A 23,658-nucleotide genomic window follows, 5' to 3' on the forward strand; every position below is an offset into this window, starting at 1 on the left:
TAATGTCCCTGATAATCTCTAGGTGTACAAAATGTATGTGACCAGACACAAAAATACACATTCCTTGAACAACTAGGGCCTACCGCACACTTAACAACAGTCACAAATTCCTCATATCGAAAATGCTGTCGAGTACATAAATGACATCCGGTGCATTATGCCAGTTCACAGAAACCCAACCTACACGGTCTACTAATTCTAGGCCTACCTCCACATTCACTCTGCCAACGTTTACTGTCCCTATGTGTTTCTCAGGTGAAACAAATGTCTCCAATTTCCATGAAATTCGAGTCCTTTCACGTGTGGAAAACGAAAGTCTATCCATGCCCATATCCACCAACAAAAACCACTTGAAATCTCTCTTCACACACTCGTCATTAAATAACTGCTCAATTAATATCAATAGCAATGCTCCTTTAAGGTATTCAATGTATAATGACCATATTTCATATCTAATAAATGGATGGTGGAATTTTTGTAATCATGGTATCATTTTGAAGGGTTCATCAAATAAAAATAATCCACCATAGGAATTTTCAAAATTTTGTTTACTGCTTGATTTATTTCACATAGAATTTAACATTGAAGTATATGGGAAAAGCATGTTTTATTACAATATTTGAAAAAGAAATTATATTTTCATATAAATCTCTCGGTAGAAAGTTATAAACACTTTCTCTTAGTGAAAATATGAAATAAAATTAATCATTGACCACACACATTTTTAGAAAATTAGATTTTTCTTATTTTTACAAAGGGCAGACAACTCTTCCAAAAAGTCTTAAGTGCAAAAAGGTCAGCTTCTAATCATTTACCATTCATGTGAATTTCATCTGCTTCACTTTCATCATTATTTAACAATAAACATTTATGTTGATCTAAATCCTTCAAAATTGTTCATTATCCTTTCATTATACATGGAATACCTAAGAAGAAAGCGTGCAGTTGTGGATTCAGATTCTGATTAGGTCTGTCAAAATGTTTCGTACTGATGGACTGCTGAGTGACGTCACGCATCACCCTGATTATTGATTTATTGTATACTTATTCAAAGAGGAATAACTCTAAAACAATTCACTTATACACTCGTCGACCGATTTTTGTCAGCAATGTAGTTGCCAAAATGAAGGTCATAGAATTCGATTCTGGTGTTATTTTTAATGTACAGCGAAAAATTAATTAATTGGAAAATTTTCATTCAATGGCGTCGCTAGGCACAAGGAAAACAGAAAACTTATAGAAATATGAGAGAAAAATATTCTCTTATGAGTTGCCATGAAATATTAAGGTGATTCCACCCTCAGGGTTTCTTTACCTTTTGCATCGACTGGATTATGCTTATGCGAAAAACAACTAGAAGCAAACGAACAGGGATTAGTTGGGGTATGACAGAAGTACTTAAAGACCTTGATTTTGCGGACGATATTGCACTGTCATCTCACTGTCATTGAGACATGCAAGAAAAAACCACCCAACTCACAAAAACAGCTGCAACAATTGGCCTTCATATAAACACCTCCAAAACTAAGATCATGAAGGTCAATACCGTATCAGAGGAACCTATCTCTTTAAATGGCACAAACATAGAAGATGTCACCAACTCCCCATACCTAGGAAGTAAGATACCACTGATGGGGATTCAGAGGCAGATGTACAAGCTCGCATTTCTGAAGCCACAGGAGCGTATGCTGCTCTGCGGAACATCTGGAGGTCAACAAAGTTTAGCACCAACACCAAAATTAAGATCTTCAAGAGCAACGTGCTTGGGGTCCTACTATACCGTGCTGAATCTTGGAAAGTAACCAAGTCTATTTCCAACAAGCTGTATGTATTTCAGACCTGATGTCTTCGCAGAATATTGCATATCTTCTGGCCTAACACCATCTCAGATGACAAACTGTACAAAAGGACAAACACCACTCCTCTATCCCAGACGATCAGAAAGAGAAAATAGCTGTGGATAGGACATGTATGCAGAATGTACCCAACTTCCATCCCAAGGGTTGCTTTGAATGGACACCAACTGGCAAGAGAAAGAGAGGAAGACCAAGAGAGACTTGGAGAAGATCGGTGGAGAAAGAAATGAAAGATAACAACTGAAGTTGGGGACAGGTCCAGAAATGGGCACAAGACAGACCAACATGAAAGTCTCTGGTGACGACTTTATATGCTGACCAGCACGAAGAGGACTAATAAATATAATAATATACCCTCGGGGTTGCAAAAAAGCGGTAAAACCCTCGACAAAGCCTCGGGTTTTCACAGCTTTTTTGCAACCCTCGGGTGGAATCACCTTATATTTCATGGTTACTCATAAGAGAGTCTTATAATCTTGTTTCTTTCAAAGGCATAATAGCGCCTTTTGAAAGGCATAATAACACCTTTTGATGCATATTATAATGCCTTTGATTCACACTATTATGCCTTTTTGTGCGTTATTACACCTTTTCACATCACATTGTATAGCCTTTTTGAATTGCGTTAATCTGTTTTGACGGGTGTATTAACGCCTTTTTAATTTGCGTTTTTTACGCCTATATCCACATTATGCCATTTTCCACATTTTAATGCCTTTTAATATGCCATTTTACTTCGTGTTATAATGCCTTTCAATTTTTTTTTTTAGCGTGGTCCTAATGAGCTTCCGCAAATATCTGTCAAATTGATATGAAAGCATCCACTTCTACCGGTAGTGTAGTGTTAAGTCTGTTCACTTTGTTATTCCTGGGGTGAGGGTGGAGACACACTAGGAATTTAATGTTCAACATTGCAAATAAATTTTAATGACTTCTTTTCAAGAACCACAAGGATACAGCTACTCTGATTAAAATGAATGTGTCTTCACTTTTTGTATATTCAATTTTCTTCATTCCATGACCCTGGAGCCAAAGTGGGTCCACAACAAGGGTTTTACGATGTACACTAGTAGTGTCCAGTGTGTTGTGATAACTGTGTAAGCATGGTGACTGGTGAGCATTGTGTCTTTTGTTGCCTGTTGGATGTAAAATCTACCTTTATATTTTCAGGTATCTTTACTTTATTGGATTTCTTGTTTGTTGTGATTACATTTGCTGTACATATCTACATCTTCACTAATGAACAAAGCTGGTCTGAAAGTTTTAAAGAGTATATCTAGTGAGTATCTGTTTGACCTTATATTTCTATCATGATAAAACAAATTCAAAAATAAATTTAAAGAAATATATACTGGTTAATTATGTGAATTCAGAGGATGGTCATTACATGTAGGAGCTATTTCAGCAATGCCAATATTATTTGCTAAATTCTATGTTCACATTGCTTAACTCCACAGTATCCCATCCTAAAGATGAAAACTCCACACTTACCACAATGACTAGGTTATGAATTATGGACAATGTAACTGCAATGGCAAATCCAGCAAGTAATCATTGTAATATTTAAGAATGATCTTTTACTCTAGCTGTCAAGGCAATGCTACCGTGGCACAGATTGTTTCCAATGGCACGTCCCCCTCCTGTCAGCTGTCTGACCGACCCAGCGTCGTGGCCTACGGATTCCATATTTTTGCCTTTTTTGGGGCAGGGATAACAATGAGTAGCTGGTCCTGGACCAAAGCCTCCCTCCTTGCCTGGGAAAGATTTCTTAGAAAGTATGTTATTGATATCCTTTGTAACAATATTGTCATGATACCTTTTCTAGAATTTGTGCACTAATGCAAGGTGAAGATAACGAACAGTGATCAATCTCATAACTCCTACAAGCAATACAAAATAGATAGTTGGGCAAACACGGACCCCTGGACACACCAGAGGTGGGATCAGGTGCCTAGGAGGAGTAAGCATCCCCTGTTGACCGGTCACACTCGCCATGAGCCCCATATCCTGATCAGGTAAACGGAGTTATCTGCAGTCAAAATCAGTGTGCCAAGAACGGCTTAACAATCGGTATGAAACACGTCAGACAGCATTTGACCCAATGCGAGGTTGTATTGACGAACTAGATCGTTATAACGACCATAGAATTTGCGAAATGCTGACTTCAATCGAGACTGTTGAAATCCCTGTACCATCAACTTGTTTGTCAGTAGCTTACCTCGATTTAAAAACTGACTATACCCAGAACAAGCTCTTACATATCGAATCAGTTGAGATATATAAACTCCATATGCAGGTGATAATGGAATATTGCTACATAAATGTGGGAAGTTGACGATGGAGAAGCTGAAGTCATCCCGTTTGTCATACAGTTGAGTTGTTAGTTTGCCGTTAATGTCTACTAATGTATTTCATTATTCCTACTGTGTGCAGCCTTATTTTCACTTCATTTTCGCTATTTTCACTGTGGAGCCAAAAACTGTGAAAATGAAACTGTAGGGAATTTAAACCTTACCATGACATTTACATTGAATTGAATTTAAAGCAGTGTGGATAAGAATTTAGACAAAAAAAACTGTGGAAATAACCAAGAGTGATTTAAAAACTGTGTACTGTATTCTGAAGAAAGCTACTTTAATATGAAGTGTTAGTTATATACATGTACTTTGATATATTATAACAAGACCTTTGATTTACTACTTACGATAGATTTTATACGTCCGTTTTTAGATGGGACATATGGTATGGCGATTTTGTCCGTCCGTCTGTCTGTTCATCCGTCTGTCCCGCTTATTTGGTCTAAAATTATCAAACTTGGTCAGTTAATGCATCTTAGAAGGTGTGGGGTGCCCTACAAGGTCACTATGACCTATAAATTAAGATGATTCGGCATAATCCTTTTTTTGGCTCATGTAGATACAATTAAGTCCTAGAATCAATAAACTTTGTCAGTTTGTTCATCTGTATAAAAATGTAAATTGTAGCTTAAAATTTGGTCATTCAAACTTTTGAAATGGAAAGTAATCCCTACATATGTTAGAATGTAATTCAGTAACTCTGTTCAATAATCATTACAAGAAATACACATTTTTTTTTTTATAAAATGTAGCTACATAAATATTAATATGAATAATTATTTTGTTTCTAACATTAATAATATAAATATTTGCAGTATTGTACTACAAAATTTGCAAAGACTTAACAAGCACATCACATTGTCTCATGGGAATGATGATGGGCTTTGAAGCAGTTTAATCTCTCTGTCAATTCAGATTCCATCAGCCCCTACGAAGTAAGCCATGGTGTTTCAGAGATCAGCTGGAGATTCAAAGATTATTTTGATAAGAGCTCAATTACATCTGTCCAGTTAAAGATTAATTAATGAGTATGATCTTTGTACAACCAAAAATAAGTGATCCATACCATGTGAAAGAAATTATCTAAATATATGAATAAAATGAAAATATGCATTGGAATTTATATGTAATTTGAACAATTCAAGAGATATATTAACAAGTCAATTGTAACGTGTAATAAACACATTACAAGGAATAATTTTGATTTTACCTTGGGTTGACATGATTTTGTGTCATTCACTTTTATCTATTTATAATGAATGAACATCTGACGGGCGTATCATGTGCTGTGGTGGTGCACTTCATTGTTAAGGAAGTTAAAAGTAATGTATACTGTCTTAATTTGCTGCAGTTTAATTTTTTGGGGGTTTTTTTCACTCAGGTCAAAACTGTGAAATCAAAACTGCTTTAAATAGTCATACCATTTTATATATAAAATTGACATAAAACCGTGAATTTGATATTGCTTGAATAATAATGAATGAATTAAAAACTGTATACAGTAAGAGTGATAAATATTAATTCATGGAAATTCTATGTATTGATGTTTTAGTTTATTCTTCAGATTTGAAAATAAATTACCTATGTTTGCTTGATAAAGGAATCAAATTCTCTGACAATAAATAAAAAAAAAAGATGTAGAATTGCAGCCAGTTGCTACATGCTTAATTTGAAGTAAACATTTCTTCTTCAGAGTTTTTAGGAAGCCTTCAAACAAACCAATCAAACTGAAGAAACACAAGGTAATAGCTAAGGCTTTTGAGAAGAGGAAAGAGCTGAACAATGGCCGACTATCTATCAGCTTTGCTAGCACCCATGATGATCCACTTGGTAAAATTATATTTTCGGAAATAAAAATGAATTTTATGCTCTTTCTGTTTGATAGCATATATGTTTTCAGACTTTGTATAGGAAAAAGCTTTTTGAAAATTTCACACATTTTTTTATCAGGAATGAAGTTTGACCTGAACAGCATGAGTTCTAACAACAGCATGTCTTCAGACTTCCGAGCAGCCATGCCAAAGCTGGTTAAGAGAAGGGGGGGTATGATGCACCCCACTGCTGGCACGCTCAGGAAATACTCAGACTCAGGTAAGCTCAGGAAATATTCAGACTCATGTAGGCTCAGGAAATACTCAGACTCAGGCACGCTCAGGAAATACTCAGACTCAGACATGCTCAGGAAATACTCAGACTCAGGTAGGTTCAGGAAATACTCATACTCAGGCATGCTCAGGAAATACTGAGACTCAGGCATGCTTAGGAAATACTCACTCAGGTAGGCTCAGACAAACAAACAAAAAACACCACAAGGTTTCTCCATGGATCAGTGAATGTGGGCGGAGCTTATCCATGGTCAATGTTATTTACCTGGCCAAGAGATCAGTTGTTGTGTATATTTTTATGATATACACAGGAAACTTCTCAGGTTATCACAAATTATGCTTAGTGTCTTGATTTGTGCCAAAAAAAGAATTAAAATTTCTACTTACATGCATACCGCATTTCTATTTCCCGTAAACCTTCAAACTTGGTCATATTTATGTATTACAGATAACAGGTTTAGCCCATTTCTAAACCTGTGCTTTTTAAAACTTCTAATTAAACTGTTATATATCGTATATAAATAATTTCCTAAATATAATATTACCCAGCGTTTCCGGGCACTTCCTGGTGTCCTGGGAGTTCGCGGTGTCGTGGGTGTAGTAGATAAAATATCCATATTTCGAGAGAATGAATAAATCCAAGTAGATCTGTGTACATGTACAACCAAATGAAGAATGATCAAGATACCCCTCAATATGGGCCGTCTGTAGGGTTTCTGTGGCTGTAGTGTTTGTGTAACGATGGCATCCCAAACAGAAGCTAATATGACTACACCCCCTCCTCTCTCTCTCTTTAGGGTTTCTGTGGACGTAGTATTTGTGTAACGATGGTATCCCAAACAGAAGCTGACACATAGCTAGTCCCCCCCCCCCCTTCTCTCTCCCTTACTCTCAATCATTGACTAAATGAGTAATTATTGTCATACGTATGCAACACTATTGTCATGCCATATCATTTCATCTATCTTTATTATTGCTAGTTTTACACATTTCTCTCTCTCTTTATAAATATAAAACTCTCTCTATAAATATAAAGCCGTGATAAATTATGAATAGAAATATCTCAATAACTTATTTATGCTATTTTACTATTGTTTGATTTCTGATTATGTAATTTATAATCCATGTGGTATCCCAAACAAGCATTTTTTTTCCCTTTTTTATAAATATAAAGTCATAACAGGGACCTATATATACTAACGTTAGTATATAGGTCCCTGGTCATAATAAATCATTAATAGAAAATATTCCAATAACTTATGTTTGTTTGGGGTTTTTTTTTTTATTATTATTATTTGATTTCTGATTGTTTAATCTATAATACATGTATATAGATGGAGAGAGAAAATACGATGATAAATAGCATTGTGTAGGGGACTTTAGCCATTAAAATATTCTAGGTGTGAGTCAATGCTATCAAAACTCAGGTATACCAGGGCTTTCCTTGAGATCAAAAGACTGCTGGTCATCATTAGCCATGATTGTTATCAAAACATCTTTCTCAGGTAGCTGTAGACCATGGTCTCTGCAAATGTCAATCAACCTAAGCTCTATTGTTAAAAGTTTGATTGACCAGTGGCTTATCATTGATCACCACACAGGTAAAATTTGGGGGAGTTAACTTAAAGTTGGGTCTTTAAGGTTTTCATTCCACTCTTACAAAGGATTATGTAAGGAAATGGAATGCTAAAAGTTGATGTTAAAGTTTCATTGGTCATATTTCTGCAATTGTTGGTAAAAGTTTTTAAAAAATCATGAATAGAATTTATGTCCAGATGTTTTGTAATAAATGTAGAAAATTAGAGCTAAAATGAGTTCAGAATGATTGTTCAAACAAAAGATATTTTTCAATGAAATATACAATGTAAAACATGAAAGTTGACTCATTTATGGCACTATGTTGTACAACACAGGCAGCATGAAATGTCCTCACAAAATGCTTTACGGATTGGTCTTTGTACATAGAAGATAACAACATAAGATTCGTCAACGACCAGAAATTTAGTTCTCCAATCCAATAGAGGTGAAATTTCTACCCCCTAAATATATGACTGGGAGAGATTGTAAATGTTCATCACATCGATACTTCCATATTTACAGTATTATAGTAGAACAACTAATGTCACACCAACTTGTGTGATTAAGAGGTCTCTTGTGCATCATAAAATGAAGGAATTAGAAGTTCAAGCAAAGTACTCTATCCCTAATTATTAAGTTATACCATATAATGGGTTATTTTTGCATATCACAAAGGAGTATAGCACACTTGGTACGCAATTTCGCCTACATAAATACTTTTTGCTTGAATATCATTTTTTACAAATATTCTGCTATACAATGTCAGTTTATACTTCTGTTTACCCAAATTACTTAATAAAGATATTTATATGTTGATAGTATCTTTATTTGATAAGCATAAACATCACCGTGATTATAGAGTAATATAGTAGATGTAACGTAATGGGCCTAAAAAATTGCAAACTGTTGCAAAAGGCCACCCTAAACCAGAAATAAAACACTGAAATTGTTTTACTTGAGTATGATTGTACACAAGTCCATTTGAGGAAATTTGGTTTAAGGTGGACCTCTTGTTGAAAATGGATAAAATATGAAAAATACGTTCTCAAAATTTACCTTGAGATATAGCAGCCTGTCAAACGTTAAACCTTTAAACTTACATGCCTGGGTGGCCTAGTGGTTTAGGTGCTCGGTAATCTAACACTTAAACCATACATTCCGAGTTCAAGTCCAATATTTTCCCAATCTATTTTTTTTTTTTTTTTTTTTTTTTGCTTTTCATTTTTTGGGTCGTTTTCTTGAGGGGGGTGTTATAAATGTGATACATATATTATAACAAATATTAATCATTTTCATCATGACTTCTAATATTTGCAAGTTACGACTTAAAGTAAAGGAATTAATTTCAAGATCGCTGTAGTTCCGTTTGTTTACACTAACATGTTCATGTGTGCACAGGATTTTCAAACCGTAATGTGGCTGACGAAAAGCTAAACAAATACTACAAGAAAAAGGACACAAATGCACAACATGTAATAAGTAAAAATAGGTCAAGGGAGGAAAAGAACTGTTATATAGTATGACTTCTCAAGAGTAAATATAAAAACTCATGTAGCAACTGTCATATGATATTTAGGCAAAGCTAAACACTCGAATTATCAACCAACGGCAAATGTACTGATGAAATCTATTAAAGGTGCTGCAGTCATGTCAGAAAAAGACAGTCAGTTAAGTAATGCCATATGTAAAAGGGTTGTTGTGTAATATGAATGCACCTATGAAAATATTGTACTGTTCATCATTCCAAATAGGAAAATGGTTTATTGATTAAAGAACGACTCATATAAATGTCAGTAATGATAAACTGCGACAGTTATTTATCTTGGTTAACGAAACATCAAAAACGTTGGCCTTATATTTAAATATAACACGCCAGTCTATTATTGGAAACCGGTGTTTTCCATTTAGATTTCTGAGTCGTCCTTTTCGTCAGCAAATGCGCTATACCTCTTTTGTGAAAATCCCCCAAAACACTGTTATTTTTTTTATTTGCGTAGTTCTTTGTTTGCAGTTCTCCAAGTTACAAATTAATTGACATTTGACAGGTTTCAAATTTGTACAGAACAAACATTACCATTATGCGTTTTGTCACTCAACCAGTTAAACAGATGCGTTTACAGAGTGATAATGCCTGACCACCGTTTAAGATAATTAATACTACATCTTAGGTGGTGAGTTTCTACTCACTGAGTTATTCTTATCTTGTAAGATATGGTACACAATCAGTGCAAATTTTAAGCAAATTTAATTGTTTGCGATTCAAAAATACTCGCATTGAGAGCGAAAATTGGATTATCACGAGTAAAAAACCTGTTATACGGTAATAGATCTAGGATGTGCATATTGACGGGACAGGAGAATCCCATTGTTATCCTTAAAGTTATAGTGGATGTAAGAGGAGTAGAAAGTGTAAAATAGCTTGTGAACACTTCTTCTAGATATGGCTCATTGGATAGCCTTGAAATTTTGTATAATACTACATTATCATTTAATATGTTCACATTGTTTGGACCCAGGGATCTAATATTTTTCTACAATTTACAGTGGATCAAAGATGGATGTTTTATAGCTTTTTTTTCATGTACACGGGTATGTTCACTTCCTTAGTGGTATTTCAGCATAACAGTCATTATTGTTGTATCATAGACAACAATGATATACATGTAGGTTATATCAATATTGAATTTTTTCTTTATCTTTTTCCTCAATGCACAAAGTGCAGTTCATAATGTCTATGTTCCTGCTCATGCTTCTTCCTCCATACCATGCAGTAAATTAAGGGGAAAGGGGTGTAATTTGGAACACTTTCAATTTAGGGAGCTGGGGAGACATTTGTTTTTTAACAAAAACAAATTATTTTAACCCCATTGTGATTTTGAGATGAATAGATAAAAGTGCATGTATGTTATTTTATCTGGGAAAAATTAACTAATTTAGAAAAAGATAATCTTATGTTGAAAAATGATTAACTTGATAAAACCATTTCATCTTTTCAGATATAGGATCTGCAGCCTCAAAGATGGCTTCCAGGAGACACTCTATAGACTCACAGATCAGTGCAGCACAGGGCCAGTTCAGAATGAGTGATGATGATATGGAGGTTGAATATGCAAAGGCTAGAAAAAGAAGCAAGGCAAAGAAGAAGAAAAAGGCCAGAAAATTGAAGAGGAATAGGATATTGCCTGTTCTGGGACCAATCTCAAATGCCATGTCATCTGCAGCTTATGGTGGCAGACGAGCAGGCAGGCATGGCAGAAGAGGTAGTGGGAATTCCTCTGCTAGTCGAGCTTCAGCTCATGGTGTAGATATAGATGTGGAGAAGAATAGCATGGAAGCTGTCTCAATTACTTCATATTCTCATCAGAACAGTCTTGATGCAGTAACCCTGCCAGAGCCACCCAAACGTCTTGGCAAAATGACAAATTTCTCAATATTTGCTGCTAGTGCATACATGGGTGAACTTAATGCTAAATTGAAAGAATTGGAAAGTACAGACAAAAGTGAAAGAGAGTCAATTAGATCATGGGGTGACAGGAAACGGAGAAAGACAGAGACAGGTTCAGTCAGTGGTTATGTAACATCCGAAACAGAAGAGCCCAGCACCAGTGGCTTAGTTAGATTAAGTAGCAGAAGACATGGTAGCAGCAGAAGATCAGAAAGTGGTAGTATATGTCATCAAAGTACAAGCACAAGGCATGACAGTGCAAGTAAACGTGAGGAGAGTAGAAGCAAAAGACAAAGCACTGCAAGTGGACAAAGTAGTGAAAACCAAAAACAAGAGAACACCAGTAAGAGACAAGACGGTGAGAGCAGAAGGCATAACAGTGCAAACAGAAGGCAAGATGGGGAAAGCAGACGTCATGATAGTGTAAGCAGAAGACAGGACAGTACAAGCAGACGTCATGATAGTGCAAGTAAAAGACAAGACAGTACGAATAGCAGGCAAAATAGTGCAAGTGGTTATATGCGAAGTCGATCAAAAGATGTCACTTTGGAAATGGCAGAAATGTTTTACAGGCAGCATCGACAGGCTAATTCAGCCACCAGCAGAAACAGTGGTCGCCAGGGGTCGGCCAGATCCACTAGAACATCCTCAGCCAAGTCAGAAAGGTCTTTTACTAGGCAGCTTCCAGGGGAAACAACTGCTGTTGAAATTGAAGATATTCATGACCCTTATACCTCATCTAGTTGAAATCTACAGAATCCTGCCAATTTATTTTAAGCTCACCTAAGCTGAAGGCTCAGCGGAGCTTTTCTGATCAGATTTGTCTGGTGTCTGGCATTTTTATACTTTTCACTTGGAAGAAGTATTGCTGATATACTGAAGATTAAAGTTTATTTATACCATAATCCCAAGGGTACTCGTGGGGCTACAATAAGGTTCAAAGTTTAACATTGGTTATAATTTGAAAGTCTTGTTCTCAAGAACCACAAGAGTTCAGATGCAAGCATCCCCATGTTGTTTTATATTCTTACCATAATCTCTGGAGCCATGATGTGGACACGTTAAGGGTTCAAAGTATAACATTGGTTATATATGGGGAAAATCTTTGATATCTTTATTATATTATCAGCAAATGTCCTAATGTTTTATTAGGTTTGTTGATACCATGACCCCCAGGGCCACAACAGGAGTTCAGAGTATAGCATTGGTTATATTTCTAAAACCATCTTTGACAGGTTTTTATGAAGAATCGCAAGAGAACAGATTGTTGAGTTAACATGCGAGCATCTTCACGTATTGTAAGTTAAGTCTCAGGGCGGCGCCACAATAAGTGTTCAAAATACATGTATAGTTATAAAAGGGAAAATGTTTGAAAAAAAGTTCTCAAGACCCACAAGGTTAAAAATTGTTTTTTTGCAAGCATCATTTGCATATAGTGTAATTTCAGACCCCAAGAAACCAGGGCAATAGGGGTTTAGAGTTTCATATTGGTTACATATTTTGAATTAAAATCTTTTCAAAGTGTACAAGTTTCCATAATTGTTAAATTGAACCACATGAAGTCATGTCTGACATTTTGCTCCAGATGTCTTCGTGCCCAGGTGAGCAATGTGGCCCACGGGTCTCTTGCTTTTTAATGTGCAGTCGCCTTATCTCCGTGTCATAGATATATATGTAATTTAATCCTTGTAAATGATTCTATGGTAATGCAGTATTTAATTCAATTTGGTATTGCAATATACTTTTCTTTCCTCTCAAAATACAGTATTAAAACTGATTTTGCAAGCAAGCTTTCGATACATGTATCAACACTTCATGCAAGTTACGTCCCTTGTCCGCCATCTCCTGGTGAAAAAATGTATTTCCCTATGTTGGCCTTTGTGATTTTCTGATCTGTAGCTTTGACATTTGTTATTTTGCCATCAATTGCAGTCAATTACAATAATGCCCCAAGTTGGGGCAACTCATTAAAGTAATATAAGTATGAAAGCTTGATAATTAGCTAAAATCCACAGTAATAACCTCTTGCTTTGGGTAAGGTAAAGAAGGAAAACAAAACTTGGCTTTTCACCAATTGACCTTTGGCTGGCCCCACAAAGGGATATAACTCATGGCCGAAGTGTTGATACTGTATTGAGACAGAAGTTTTTAATAATAACACATGGCAGAAATTTCTTCAATTCAATATCCAGCAATTTGCATGAAATCTGTTTCATTACTGATTGATAAGCTTTGTATTACTTTAACTGTAGAATCACTTGTTTTGTGTGGTGAATTTTTTGTGGAAAATGAAAAGCCTGTTTGTGAGGACCAGATTTTAGGGTTGAAGAGTTATTCCTTTTTGTCGTTCAGTTAAATTTATGGAGGAATTGGTGGATATATATCGCAAATTAATGCCATGAGAATTAATGATATACAGTATAAAGAGTGTTGTTATACAGAGAAAACTACCACTTCTAATACTTACGTTTAGTTGTAGTGTACATAATGAATCTCATTACTTAGTCACAGAAGAATCTCTTTCATGCTGTATTAGCATAATAAAATATTCATTTTCAGCAAAGCACATAAGCATTTTATAATACTTATTAGACCTCGTTTATGTGGTAGTATATTTTGTTGGTTTGTTTACTGTTACTTTTATAGATAACTGCATTATTTGTGTGAAACGATGTTAATAAGATTATTATAATTTTTTCTTTGCTTTTAGCTAATACGTTAATTGTTAGTTTGATTTGTTTACATGGATATGTTCACCTGACTACCTGGATTTTAAAACTGCCTAAAATTGTACTCTTCTTTTGTTTGTATTTCATTACCAGTACTAGTATTTAATGCAATTGAATTTAATTACAACAAAAATATATTACATAAAGCATATCACTTCTGGGTACACATTTAATGTATTGATAACATTCTGGGTACACATTTAATGTATTGATAACAGGATAGGTGTGAACAGTTGAAGTAGATATATACTGTTATGTTCTGTTCTAGGTGTACAATGCTATATTGTATGTCGGAGGTTGTAAAATTTATTAGTTGTTTTTATAGAACTTTGAGTAGGTTGTGTCTTGGAATATTTTTTAATGTTTAGCTCAAGTAAGCTCTTCTGATCAAAATGTGTCTGGCACGTAGCATATCTGTAAATGTTAAAATGTGTCTGGCACGTAGCATATCTGTAAATGTTTTGCATTTCTAACGGGGCCAGTGTTTTGCATTTTTCCCAAGAAACACTCGGATTCAGATTGTCAAATTTATGTGCAAGCATATCCATGTAGCATAGTTTCAGGTTTGTAATACCATAGCTCCCAGGCCAAGGTTGGGGCCACAATAGGGGTTAAAAGTTTAACATTGGTTGTATATTTAAAAGTTTTCTGAAGAACCATTAAGGTATAGATTGTCAGATTGATATGCAAGCATCCTTATATAGTGTTATTTTAGGGTATCAAATTTGATCATTGCTTTATATGTTCCAAATTATATTCTTCCTGTAAACCAAAATGGTACAAGTGGTAAAATCAATGTGCAAGTGCTGGTATTGTAGTATGACTGCTGGGACCAGGGAAGGTGAAAATTCATAAGATACTCGGAGGTTTTGAATTGATACACGAGCAACCTCATGTTGCATAGACAAATTTGTTTGCTTTATGCCTCTTAATGTTCAGGTGAGTGGTGGGGACCTTTTGTTGTTAGTGATTTAATAGAATAATTATCATAAAATACTTTACTGTAATGTTTTTATTGGTTGTGTGCTTTTTTTATCAGCAAATTACATATTGCAACCATTTTTCATTGTGTTGCACCAATGTTCACATGTATTAATATCCTGTAGTTTGTATTGGTAGAGTTTAAACACAATGGAAGAAATTTGGACAATTTCATCATTGTTCCCATTGTTTTATACCCTTACAATCAAACCATACATTTTACCAATGTATTTTGTAATTTAAGATATAGATTTTCATTCTCCAAATATATTGACGTGCAAAAGAAATGCAACCTCCAATTTTTAGTTATACTTTTATCATTTCATTCAGATATATTGTTTAATTTTTACAACTACTGGTAATAGAAGAAACACATCTATTCTCTAAATGCAGTAAATTTAGTGTTAGCCCTAATCGCTTTGACAAAAAATGTCAAGACTGGAGAGGTGGTAGCCTTTGAAATTTTCATACTTCAACAATGAATATTTCCCATTACTAGAATTCTGTGATGCATAGAGTTCGTGACACGATTTGTTTGTTTACAGAGTTCATGACACCATTTGTTTGTTTACAGAGTTCATGACACGGTTTGTTTGTAGAGTTAGTGACACGGTTTGTTTGTGTATAGAGTTCGTGATGCGGTTTGTTTGTGTATAGAGTTTGTGACATGGTTTGTTTGTGTATAGAGTTTGTGATGCGGTTTGTTTGTAGAGTTAGTGACACGGTTTGTTTGTGTATAGAGTTTGTGACACAGTTTGTTTGTGTATAGAGTTCATGATGCGGTTTGTTTGTGTATAGAGTTTGTGACACGGTTTGTTTGTGTATAGAGTTAGTGACACGGTTTGTTTGTGTATAGAGTTTGTGACACAGTTTGTTTGTGTATAGAGTTAGTGACATGGTTTGTTTGCATGAGTTTGTGACATGGTTTGTTTGTGTATAGAGTTAGTGACATGGTGTATAGAGTTAGTGACATGGTTTGTTTGTAGAGTTTGTGACACGGTTTGTTTGTGTATAAAGTTAGTGACACGGTTTGTTTGTGTATAGAGTTAGTGACACGGTTTGTTTGTGTATAGAGTTTGTGACACAGTTTGTTTGTGTATAGAGTTAGTGACATGGTTTGTTTGCATGAGTTTGTGACATGGTTTGTGTATAGAGTTAGTGACATGGTTTGTTTGTGTATAGAGTTTGTGACACGATTTGTTTGTGTGTATATAGGAACGGAGACGCCTCAGCACAGTACCTCCGCATATTCTTGGATGATGTGTCCCTGGTGTCTCGCTTGCATTTTGTTGTGCAGTTCTAAACCGGTTTTTCAACTGCAGTATCTCATTAAATGATCATGACGAGGCATTGTGACCTTCGGTCAGCCAGATCGAGGGCCTTTGACATTTGTAGCAGTCAGTCTAAGGTGTTTGTAGAGATGAGATATTGTGCTTTTTTGGACATTCTGAGCTTTTGTCACAGCGTTTTGGGTTTTTCCAACCAACAGTTGTAACTGCACTGTGCATCATTAGTTAGCCTAGGCATCATTTAAGCAATACGAGAAACAAACAATGTCAGACTATTCTTTACCAGATACCTGAAGATAACAAACAGACTTGAGACACAAGAAATGCTGTCACATATATCAGTGCTAATCCGGACATGTCTCGCAGACACAAGGTGTGACCGAGTTCAGTCAGCTGTGGATTTCTTGAGAGGGTGTAATATGATAAGCAATTCAAAATTATTTAAACGTTTGATTGGGGTTGCTTTTCTTTTGCATGTCAGTATATGTGACAAATTTAGTTATTTCAACTGCAACATATCAAGAATGATGATACAACGAAATAGACATATACATTTTCAAAAGAAAAAAACCCACACACATTACTGTTGTATAGGTCATAGCTACAGTAGACATGTAAAGTGATATTTGGCTATGTAGATGCTTAAATAGAATTTACTGTAAAATGTGATGAAAGTGCCAATTCTTGATTTTGAATATTATATGAATACCATGATTGAGTTCCAGTGAGGTAATCATGTTATTGGTGTTTATACTTGTAGGAGTATCTCGCACTTTGGTTTACATTGTAACTATGCATTGTTCTGGTCATTGTGTGACTTAATCGTTCTACTCATGAAACAGTTTGATATTATGAATGTTTTGGCATAATCATTTGACACTTTTCATTTAACACGGATTTCATTAAGTATCATGAATTGTGTAACAACAACTAGTCGTTAAAACCTTTTAAATAATTGAATTCAGTGTCTTCCAACAAAAGTGCTTCATTGATGATCAGTGCCATGTTCTAGACTGGGTTATTTTTACCTCCAGTAGAATCTCCATTTTATTATGACATTTTATGACAGCTGATTTATAGATAATTTTCAGGATGTTTTTTCCCTGCTAAATGTTTTTAAGCATTGATGTGTATAAAAAGCATTAGCCCATTGTACCATAGTTTTAATGTTGTTTTTTCTCTTTTAAAATTGATATCTTCGATTTACATATTTTTTTTTGTTATGGCCACACATTCTTGTATGCATAGATTTAATGAATAGTGCAAACTTTTAGTTATAGAATGCAACGTATAAAGATAAATCCTCAAATGTCATTTTTGTTATTACAATGTAAATGTATGGCATAGACTTTTTTGTAGAAAAAAGTAGTCTTAGAGCTGCATAAAATAAAGATTCTTTTTTAACATAATTTTCTTTCTATTTCTTGAGGAGAGTTTTTGTTCTTATTTTCCCTTTCACACTTGACCTAAGTTAGCTTTTATTTAAAGGAAATCATCAGTTTCAAAGTATATTTATCCTGGGGGCATGCAGCTATGCCTTGAAGGTGCATTCCGTGCAATTTCTGATAACATCATTATCTGTGAAACCATGTCACTGGATATGAATCTTGAGTAATACCAAGAGGAAAAAATCGGTCATCACGACCGAGACCAGAAGTGAAGGTCACTGTCCATATAAAGCCTTGACGGAGCCACTCCAGGTCTGCCCTTCTCATTGACTGTTTGGTAGCCATCGTGATGATGCAGGTTAGTTCACAGTTGAGTATGCATCCATGTTTTGCCTCTGGTAGCGCTGTCAATAATGACAACTATAGACGCTACCAAGCATAGAACCAAGAGTTCTGACTAAAACTGTCAACGATCTGAGCTTGTCATCCATGCTCAGTTTGGGTGAGTAATTTTTTTTATGAAAATATCTTTATATGGGTGAGGTTCCTTCAACGACAATCATTGTGCAGACGTTGAGTTTATCAAGTATTGATAATTCAGAAAATAGATTAAACAAATCATTGATAATTCTGCAATAATTAGATAAAGCAAATTTAATTTTAAGCTATTTACAGGTTGGTATCGATTCAGTTCTAAATATACGTACAATAGCGTAGTTTGCTTCATTCCTGTCGGAGCTGTCTCCAACAATAATTTTCGAATTTGGACGTAGTGTGTGCTTGAAACTTTTCGGCCGGACTATATACAGTTAAAAGCCATGTTTCCTTTTCAGTTTCTCAGATCTTCCTCTCACTCGTCGCTACAAACTCCACCAGTATTATTGCTGGTTAGAAACCACACTGTCACAGGTAAAATGTATATGTCTGAGGTTTCAAAGTATTTCTTGATAATAATCAAGTGTTATCGTATTAAAATGAAATACACAGGTCATTTTGAACACGCCAATCAGTTTAGAATTTCAAGATATACTTACGATATAAAATGCAAACAATTTCATGAAAGAAAAAAAAGATTGATTCCAACGTTAGTGTACCAAAACTCCAATGTACATTCACATGTTCAGAGAAAATGACATTCGTTCTGCACGTCGACAAATAATGCACTATCATTCAGAACAGGCTTCATATTGATCTCTTACAAATGTGGTTTCTGAGAACATTCCCTGAGAAAAAGTAATGGGGGAAAGAAGAACAAGAAACAAGAGTCAAAACATGTTTCTAAACTTTGTTTTGAAACATAACATGGAGGTCTTCTGTTCGATTGTTTAATGATGTGGTGCGATAGGTGCAATACATCATACAATTCTGATCCTGATATGAATTAACGAGCAATTTTGTTTTGTAATGCTTTAGAAAGTTATCTAGAGTTTTAGTGATGGAAAGAATGAAAATTTCGAACATAATGTCCATTTAAAGTTCTCATTACGTGAAGGGTCGTCATGTTGACCACTAATCCCTTACATTACTGTTAATTTGCTGACATCCTCTAGCTGGCTCCTTATTTCAGGGACTGGTCCCTAAACTTTCTTATCATTGTATGGGTCTTGTCATTATCTCCGATCTTTGTTCTGAAACGTTCACAAAATGTTTTTCAGTTCGAGATAATTTGGATATATAGTTTTAGGAGCCAGTGTTCGCAAGAAAAAAATTTGAAAATCGTATGTTATTGAGCATATTTTGTTCGGTTTTTGTTGTTGTTTTTGTAAGGATAAAGGGTATCAAAGTTTCATACAATATTCCCTTATAAATCTCAGTACATAACCAATATCCTTTAAGATATAAGTAGTTGATGAACGTTAAACGAATAACTATGGTTAATAAATTTGTAATAGATTTTAAGATATTTTGGAAATACTTTTAATCCCATATGACTCCTTATTTGAGGGACTTTGAAGGCGTTAAATCAGCCCAAAAGACAACACGCTGTATGAAGGGCACGTGTTCCGAAGGATGTACCAGCTGTCTTCAGAAACTATAGACTAGTGACCCGTTTTCGTAAAAAAAAAAAAATGAATTTTGTGACAAAGGAGGAAAGTATTCGCATTCAAGTCATGGAAAAATGTGTTTCTAATTATTTGAGGAGAAAATTACTAGAGATTGATACTAACTAAATTATAAGATTTGGCAAGAGCATTCGAATCTGGTGAAATATAAGCGACCCGAATGGAAGGGGGTATCCAAAATGAGGTCGACCACGTGACAGCCAAGCTGCGCTGTAATTCAGATCATGTATTTTAACTCTGGAGAAATGAAGCATAAATTTTCCACTGTAAGAAAAATGGATTAATTCAGTGTTTAGAACATGTTTCTTCTGGAAAAGATCTGTTTGGACTCTTCGTTGCGTGACTATTATGCAAGTTGAATGAAAGGCGAAGACAACGAACAGTGATCAAGCTCACAACTTCTTTAAGGAATACAAAATAGAGAGTTGGGCAAACACGGACCCCTGGATATACCAGAGGTGGGGTCAGGTGTCTAGGAGGAGTAAGTATCTTCTGTCGATCGGTCACACCAACCGTAAGCCTTATATCTTGATCAGGTAAAGGGAGCAATCCATAGTCAAAATCAGTGTGCCAAGAACAGTCTAATAATCGGTATGAAACATGTCAGACGGCATTTAACCCAAAGATATGTTGTATTGGCAAACTAGGTCATTATAAGGACCTGAAAAAGCACCTGATCCCTTATTTTGTATTCCTTATAGGAGTTATGAGATTGATCACTGCCAATTTCAATCGATCAAAATTCGTGTCCATGCCCCTTTGAAGAACAGGAAAGCTACAACTGTCATAGGGATGGGAAATCCGGAGAGGTGCTGTAAAACAAAGAAGACTAGATGTTGTCACAAGACGCAAGTGTTTGCTTCCAAGATTCTCCCCGCCGTACTTGTGTAACTAGCAAAGAAACCACAATGATAATACCAATACAACCTATCATTGGGACAAATGATGTCTGATGTATATCACACTAATTGTTAGGCGTTTAATTATTGGCACACTGACTACGGATAACTTTTACCTGATCAAGATATAGGGCTCACGGTGGATGTGACCGGTCGACAGGGGATGCTTACTCCTCCTAGGCACCTGATCCCACCTCTGGTACATTCAGGGGTCTGTGTTTTCCCAACTCTTTATTTTGTATTGCTTGTAGGATTTTTTTTATTGTTCAACTATCTTTAAAATGGTTGAGATTCCAACCCTTAAAGCAAATACATTCTTGTTTCACAATGCAGTGAGCACCGGGTTTTTGTTTTTTGTTCATCGTTTTTCTACCCCATTTGCCCTTCAAGGTGAAAAATAAAATTCCCAAAACGTATTGCACATCTAACGGATACCACCAATCGTTTCCCAAATGATGGATTTGTCGACAGCATAAAGTGTAAGAGGAGTTCTCGGAACCAGGTTTTTCTATAGAAAAGCGCTGTTTTTCACACACACACACACACACACAGTTACCTCCCAGGTTGGAAATGATAATTCTGAAACCTTATTGCATATCTATAGGAAACCATAAATTACTTCCAAACGGTGATTTGGCTACTGCGTAAATGTCGTCGGAGTTTTGGAAATTAGGAGCTAGGGGGTGTCAAAAAAGAACCGTCTGCTGTAAACCAATTTTTATTTGCGGCTACTTTATTTCGCGATAAACTGGTTCGCGGCGAATAATATTCGCGATCGAGCCTATGATGCCCTGGGAATCCGGGTTAGAATAGGTCCTCAGTACCCCTTGCTTGTTGTAAGAGGCGACTAAATGGGGTGGTCCTTCGGATGAGAGTGCAAAAACTGAGGACCCGTATCACAGTAGGTATGGCAAGATAAAGATCCCTCCCTGCTCAAAGGCCGTAAGCGCCGAGCATAGGCCTGAATTTTGCAGGCCTTCACCGGCAATGAAAAATCCCGAGAGTTAAACAATATAAAATCAATCAATCGAGCCTATGATAGACAGTCACGGACTGGTTCGCGACAAGAAATCTCGTGAATCTCGCGAAATTTTCTCGCACGCGAATAAAAGTTGGTTTACAGTATTTTTATTACCCCAATTTGGCCTCTAGGATGAAAATAAAAATTCTGAAAGCTTCTTGCACATCAACAGGACACCACGAATCATCCTCCAAAAGGTGATTTGGCGACTACATAAATTTTAAGAGGAGTTATGGGAACAAAGGATTTTTTTTTTAGAGAAAACGTCGTTTTTCTACCCACATTTGGGCCCCAGGATGAAAATGAAAATTCCGAAACCTTATTACACATCTATAGGACACCACCAATCATCTATCAAACGATGATTTGATGACTGCGTAAACTGCAAGGGGAGTGACTGTTCTGGAAACCAGATACAAGTATGTCTTTAGAGTAAACTTCGGTTTTCTACCTTCTTTCGGGCCTCATGGTGAAAATGAAAATTCCGAAACATCATTGCACATCTTCAGGACACCACCAATTATTCGAAAAGACGACATGAATCTAACAACATCTGAGTATGATTTGAACTTTTGAAGTAGTCGTCTCTACGTACCTTGGTGCTGAAGTTAAAGAAATGGATTAACCAGCACGAACTTTTAAAATTTTCAATTTTGAACTTTTCATTGTATGATTGTATTAAATTAAAATTTTCAATCATCTATAGAATTGTACTTTGTCTGAAGTACTTAGATCTAACTAAGTATTATAGTAACTTGATATACTTTTTGATTGATTGTTTAATTATATTCACTAAATCGCTGAATTTTGTAGATTATTGGACAACAGTTAAACTGGACCTTGGGGTCATCTAGTGCTGATATCACGAAATTTCCAAATTGATGCAACACCTCAGTAAGTTGTGTATATGTAAGTAGTTAGCGTTTCACGTAATGTGACGATTGCGTAAAATAAAGTTGTGTGTACCGTTTTGCTACAATGTACTAAACCCAGGTGTGTATCGACTGGTATGTGGGGGAAATTTCTTTATTTTGTTGTCTGTATAAATTTCTGTTACATGAACTTTCATTATGACAGAGGCTTTAAAAATGATTATTGTCTATGGAGTATCGTTAGGTTACAAGGATACTCTTAGAGAATTTGTTAAAGCTCAGCAGAATATTCAATGCGAAGAGCGGCAGGGAGAAAGGGAGCGAGTGAGAGAAGAGTTAGAATATAAGCGAACGAGAGAGAGACAGGAGAAAGATATTCAACTGCAGCAACTGGTCCATCAGCAACAAATGGAAATACTGCACCAGAAAGAGAAACTTAAAGCCACAGGAATCGATGAGGTGAGTGTTAAGTTTAAGGGACCGAAAATTCCAGCTTTTGAGGATGGGAAAGATGAAATGGACACCTATTTGCGCAGATTTGAACGATATGCAGTTACAAAAATGGCCGAAATCGCCTTAGACTATGAGTCTTATTGCACTTCTAAAAGGCAGGGCTTTACATGTTTATGCACTGTTACCAGCAGATGATGCTTTAGATTATGATCAGTTGGAATTGGCTCTTTTAAAGCGCTATGAACTTACAGAAGATGGGTTTAAGCGGAAATTTAGATCAGCTAAACCAGATGCGGGCGAGACATTTGTATAGTTATTTTTGTTAGAATGAGTAGCTATTTGCAAAGGTGGTTAAAATGGCAAGCATAGTGGAAACGTTTGAAGCATTGTTTGATTTGGTATTGCATAATCAGTTTCTTAATGTTTGTAGTAGAGATTTAAAGAGATAACGCCAAAGAATATTCAGGATATGGCGCAGCTGGCAGACCAATATCGAGAGGCAAAATGTTCAGTGCTGCCACCCTTATCAATGCCAAAGGTGATACTAAGAAGTCATTTGTTCCTAAATCTGAAAGACGTTGTTATAAGTGCAGTATGATGGGACACATTACTTCGTAGTGCA

The 23,658-nt window shown here is 35.7% G+C and overlaps 1 protein-coding gene across 1 annotated transcript in view; it reads left to right on the plus strand.

The window, feature by feature from the left end:
- Positions 1–17,749, plus strand: part of LOC125648407 (protein smoothened-like) — a 39,977-nt gene extending 22,228 nt beyond the window's left edge. Inside the window, exons 8-12 of the mRNA XM_048875509.2 lie at positions 3,027–3,135; positions 3,443–3,631; positions 5,907–6,043; positions 6,164–6,304; positions 10,893–17,749. Of these exons, the coding sequence (XP_048731466.1) occupies positions 3,027–3,135; positions 3,443–3,631; positions 5,907–6,043; positions 6,164–6,304; positions 10,893–12,088 (1,772 nt within the window). The 3' untranslated portion in view covers positions 12,089–17,749. The remainder of the gene's footprint in view (positions 1–3,026; positions 3,136–3,442; positions 3,632–5,906; positions 6,044–6,163; positions 6,305–10,892) is intronic.
- The last annotated feature ends 5,909 nt before the right edge of the window (positions 17,750–23,658 follow it).

The sequence above is a fragment of the Ostrea edulis genome, chromosome 6, assembly GCF_947568905.1.
Source record: "Ostrea edulis chromosome 6, xbOstEdul1.1, whole genome shotgun sequence".
In the NCBI taxonomy this organism is placed as follows: Eukaryota; Metazoa; Mollusca; class Bivalvia; order Ostreida; family Ostreidae; genus Ostrea; species Ostrea edulis.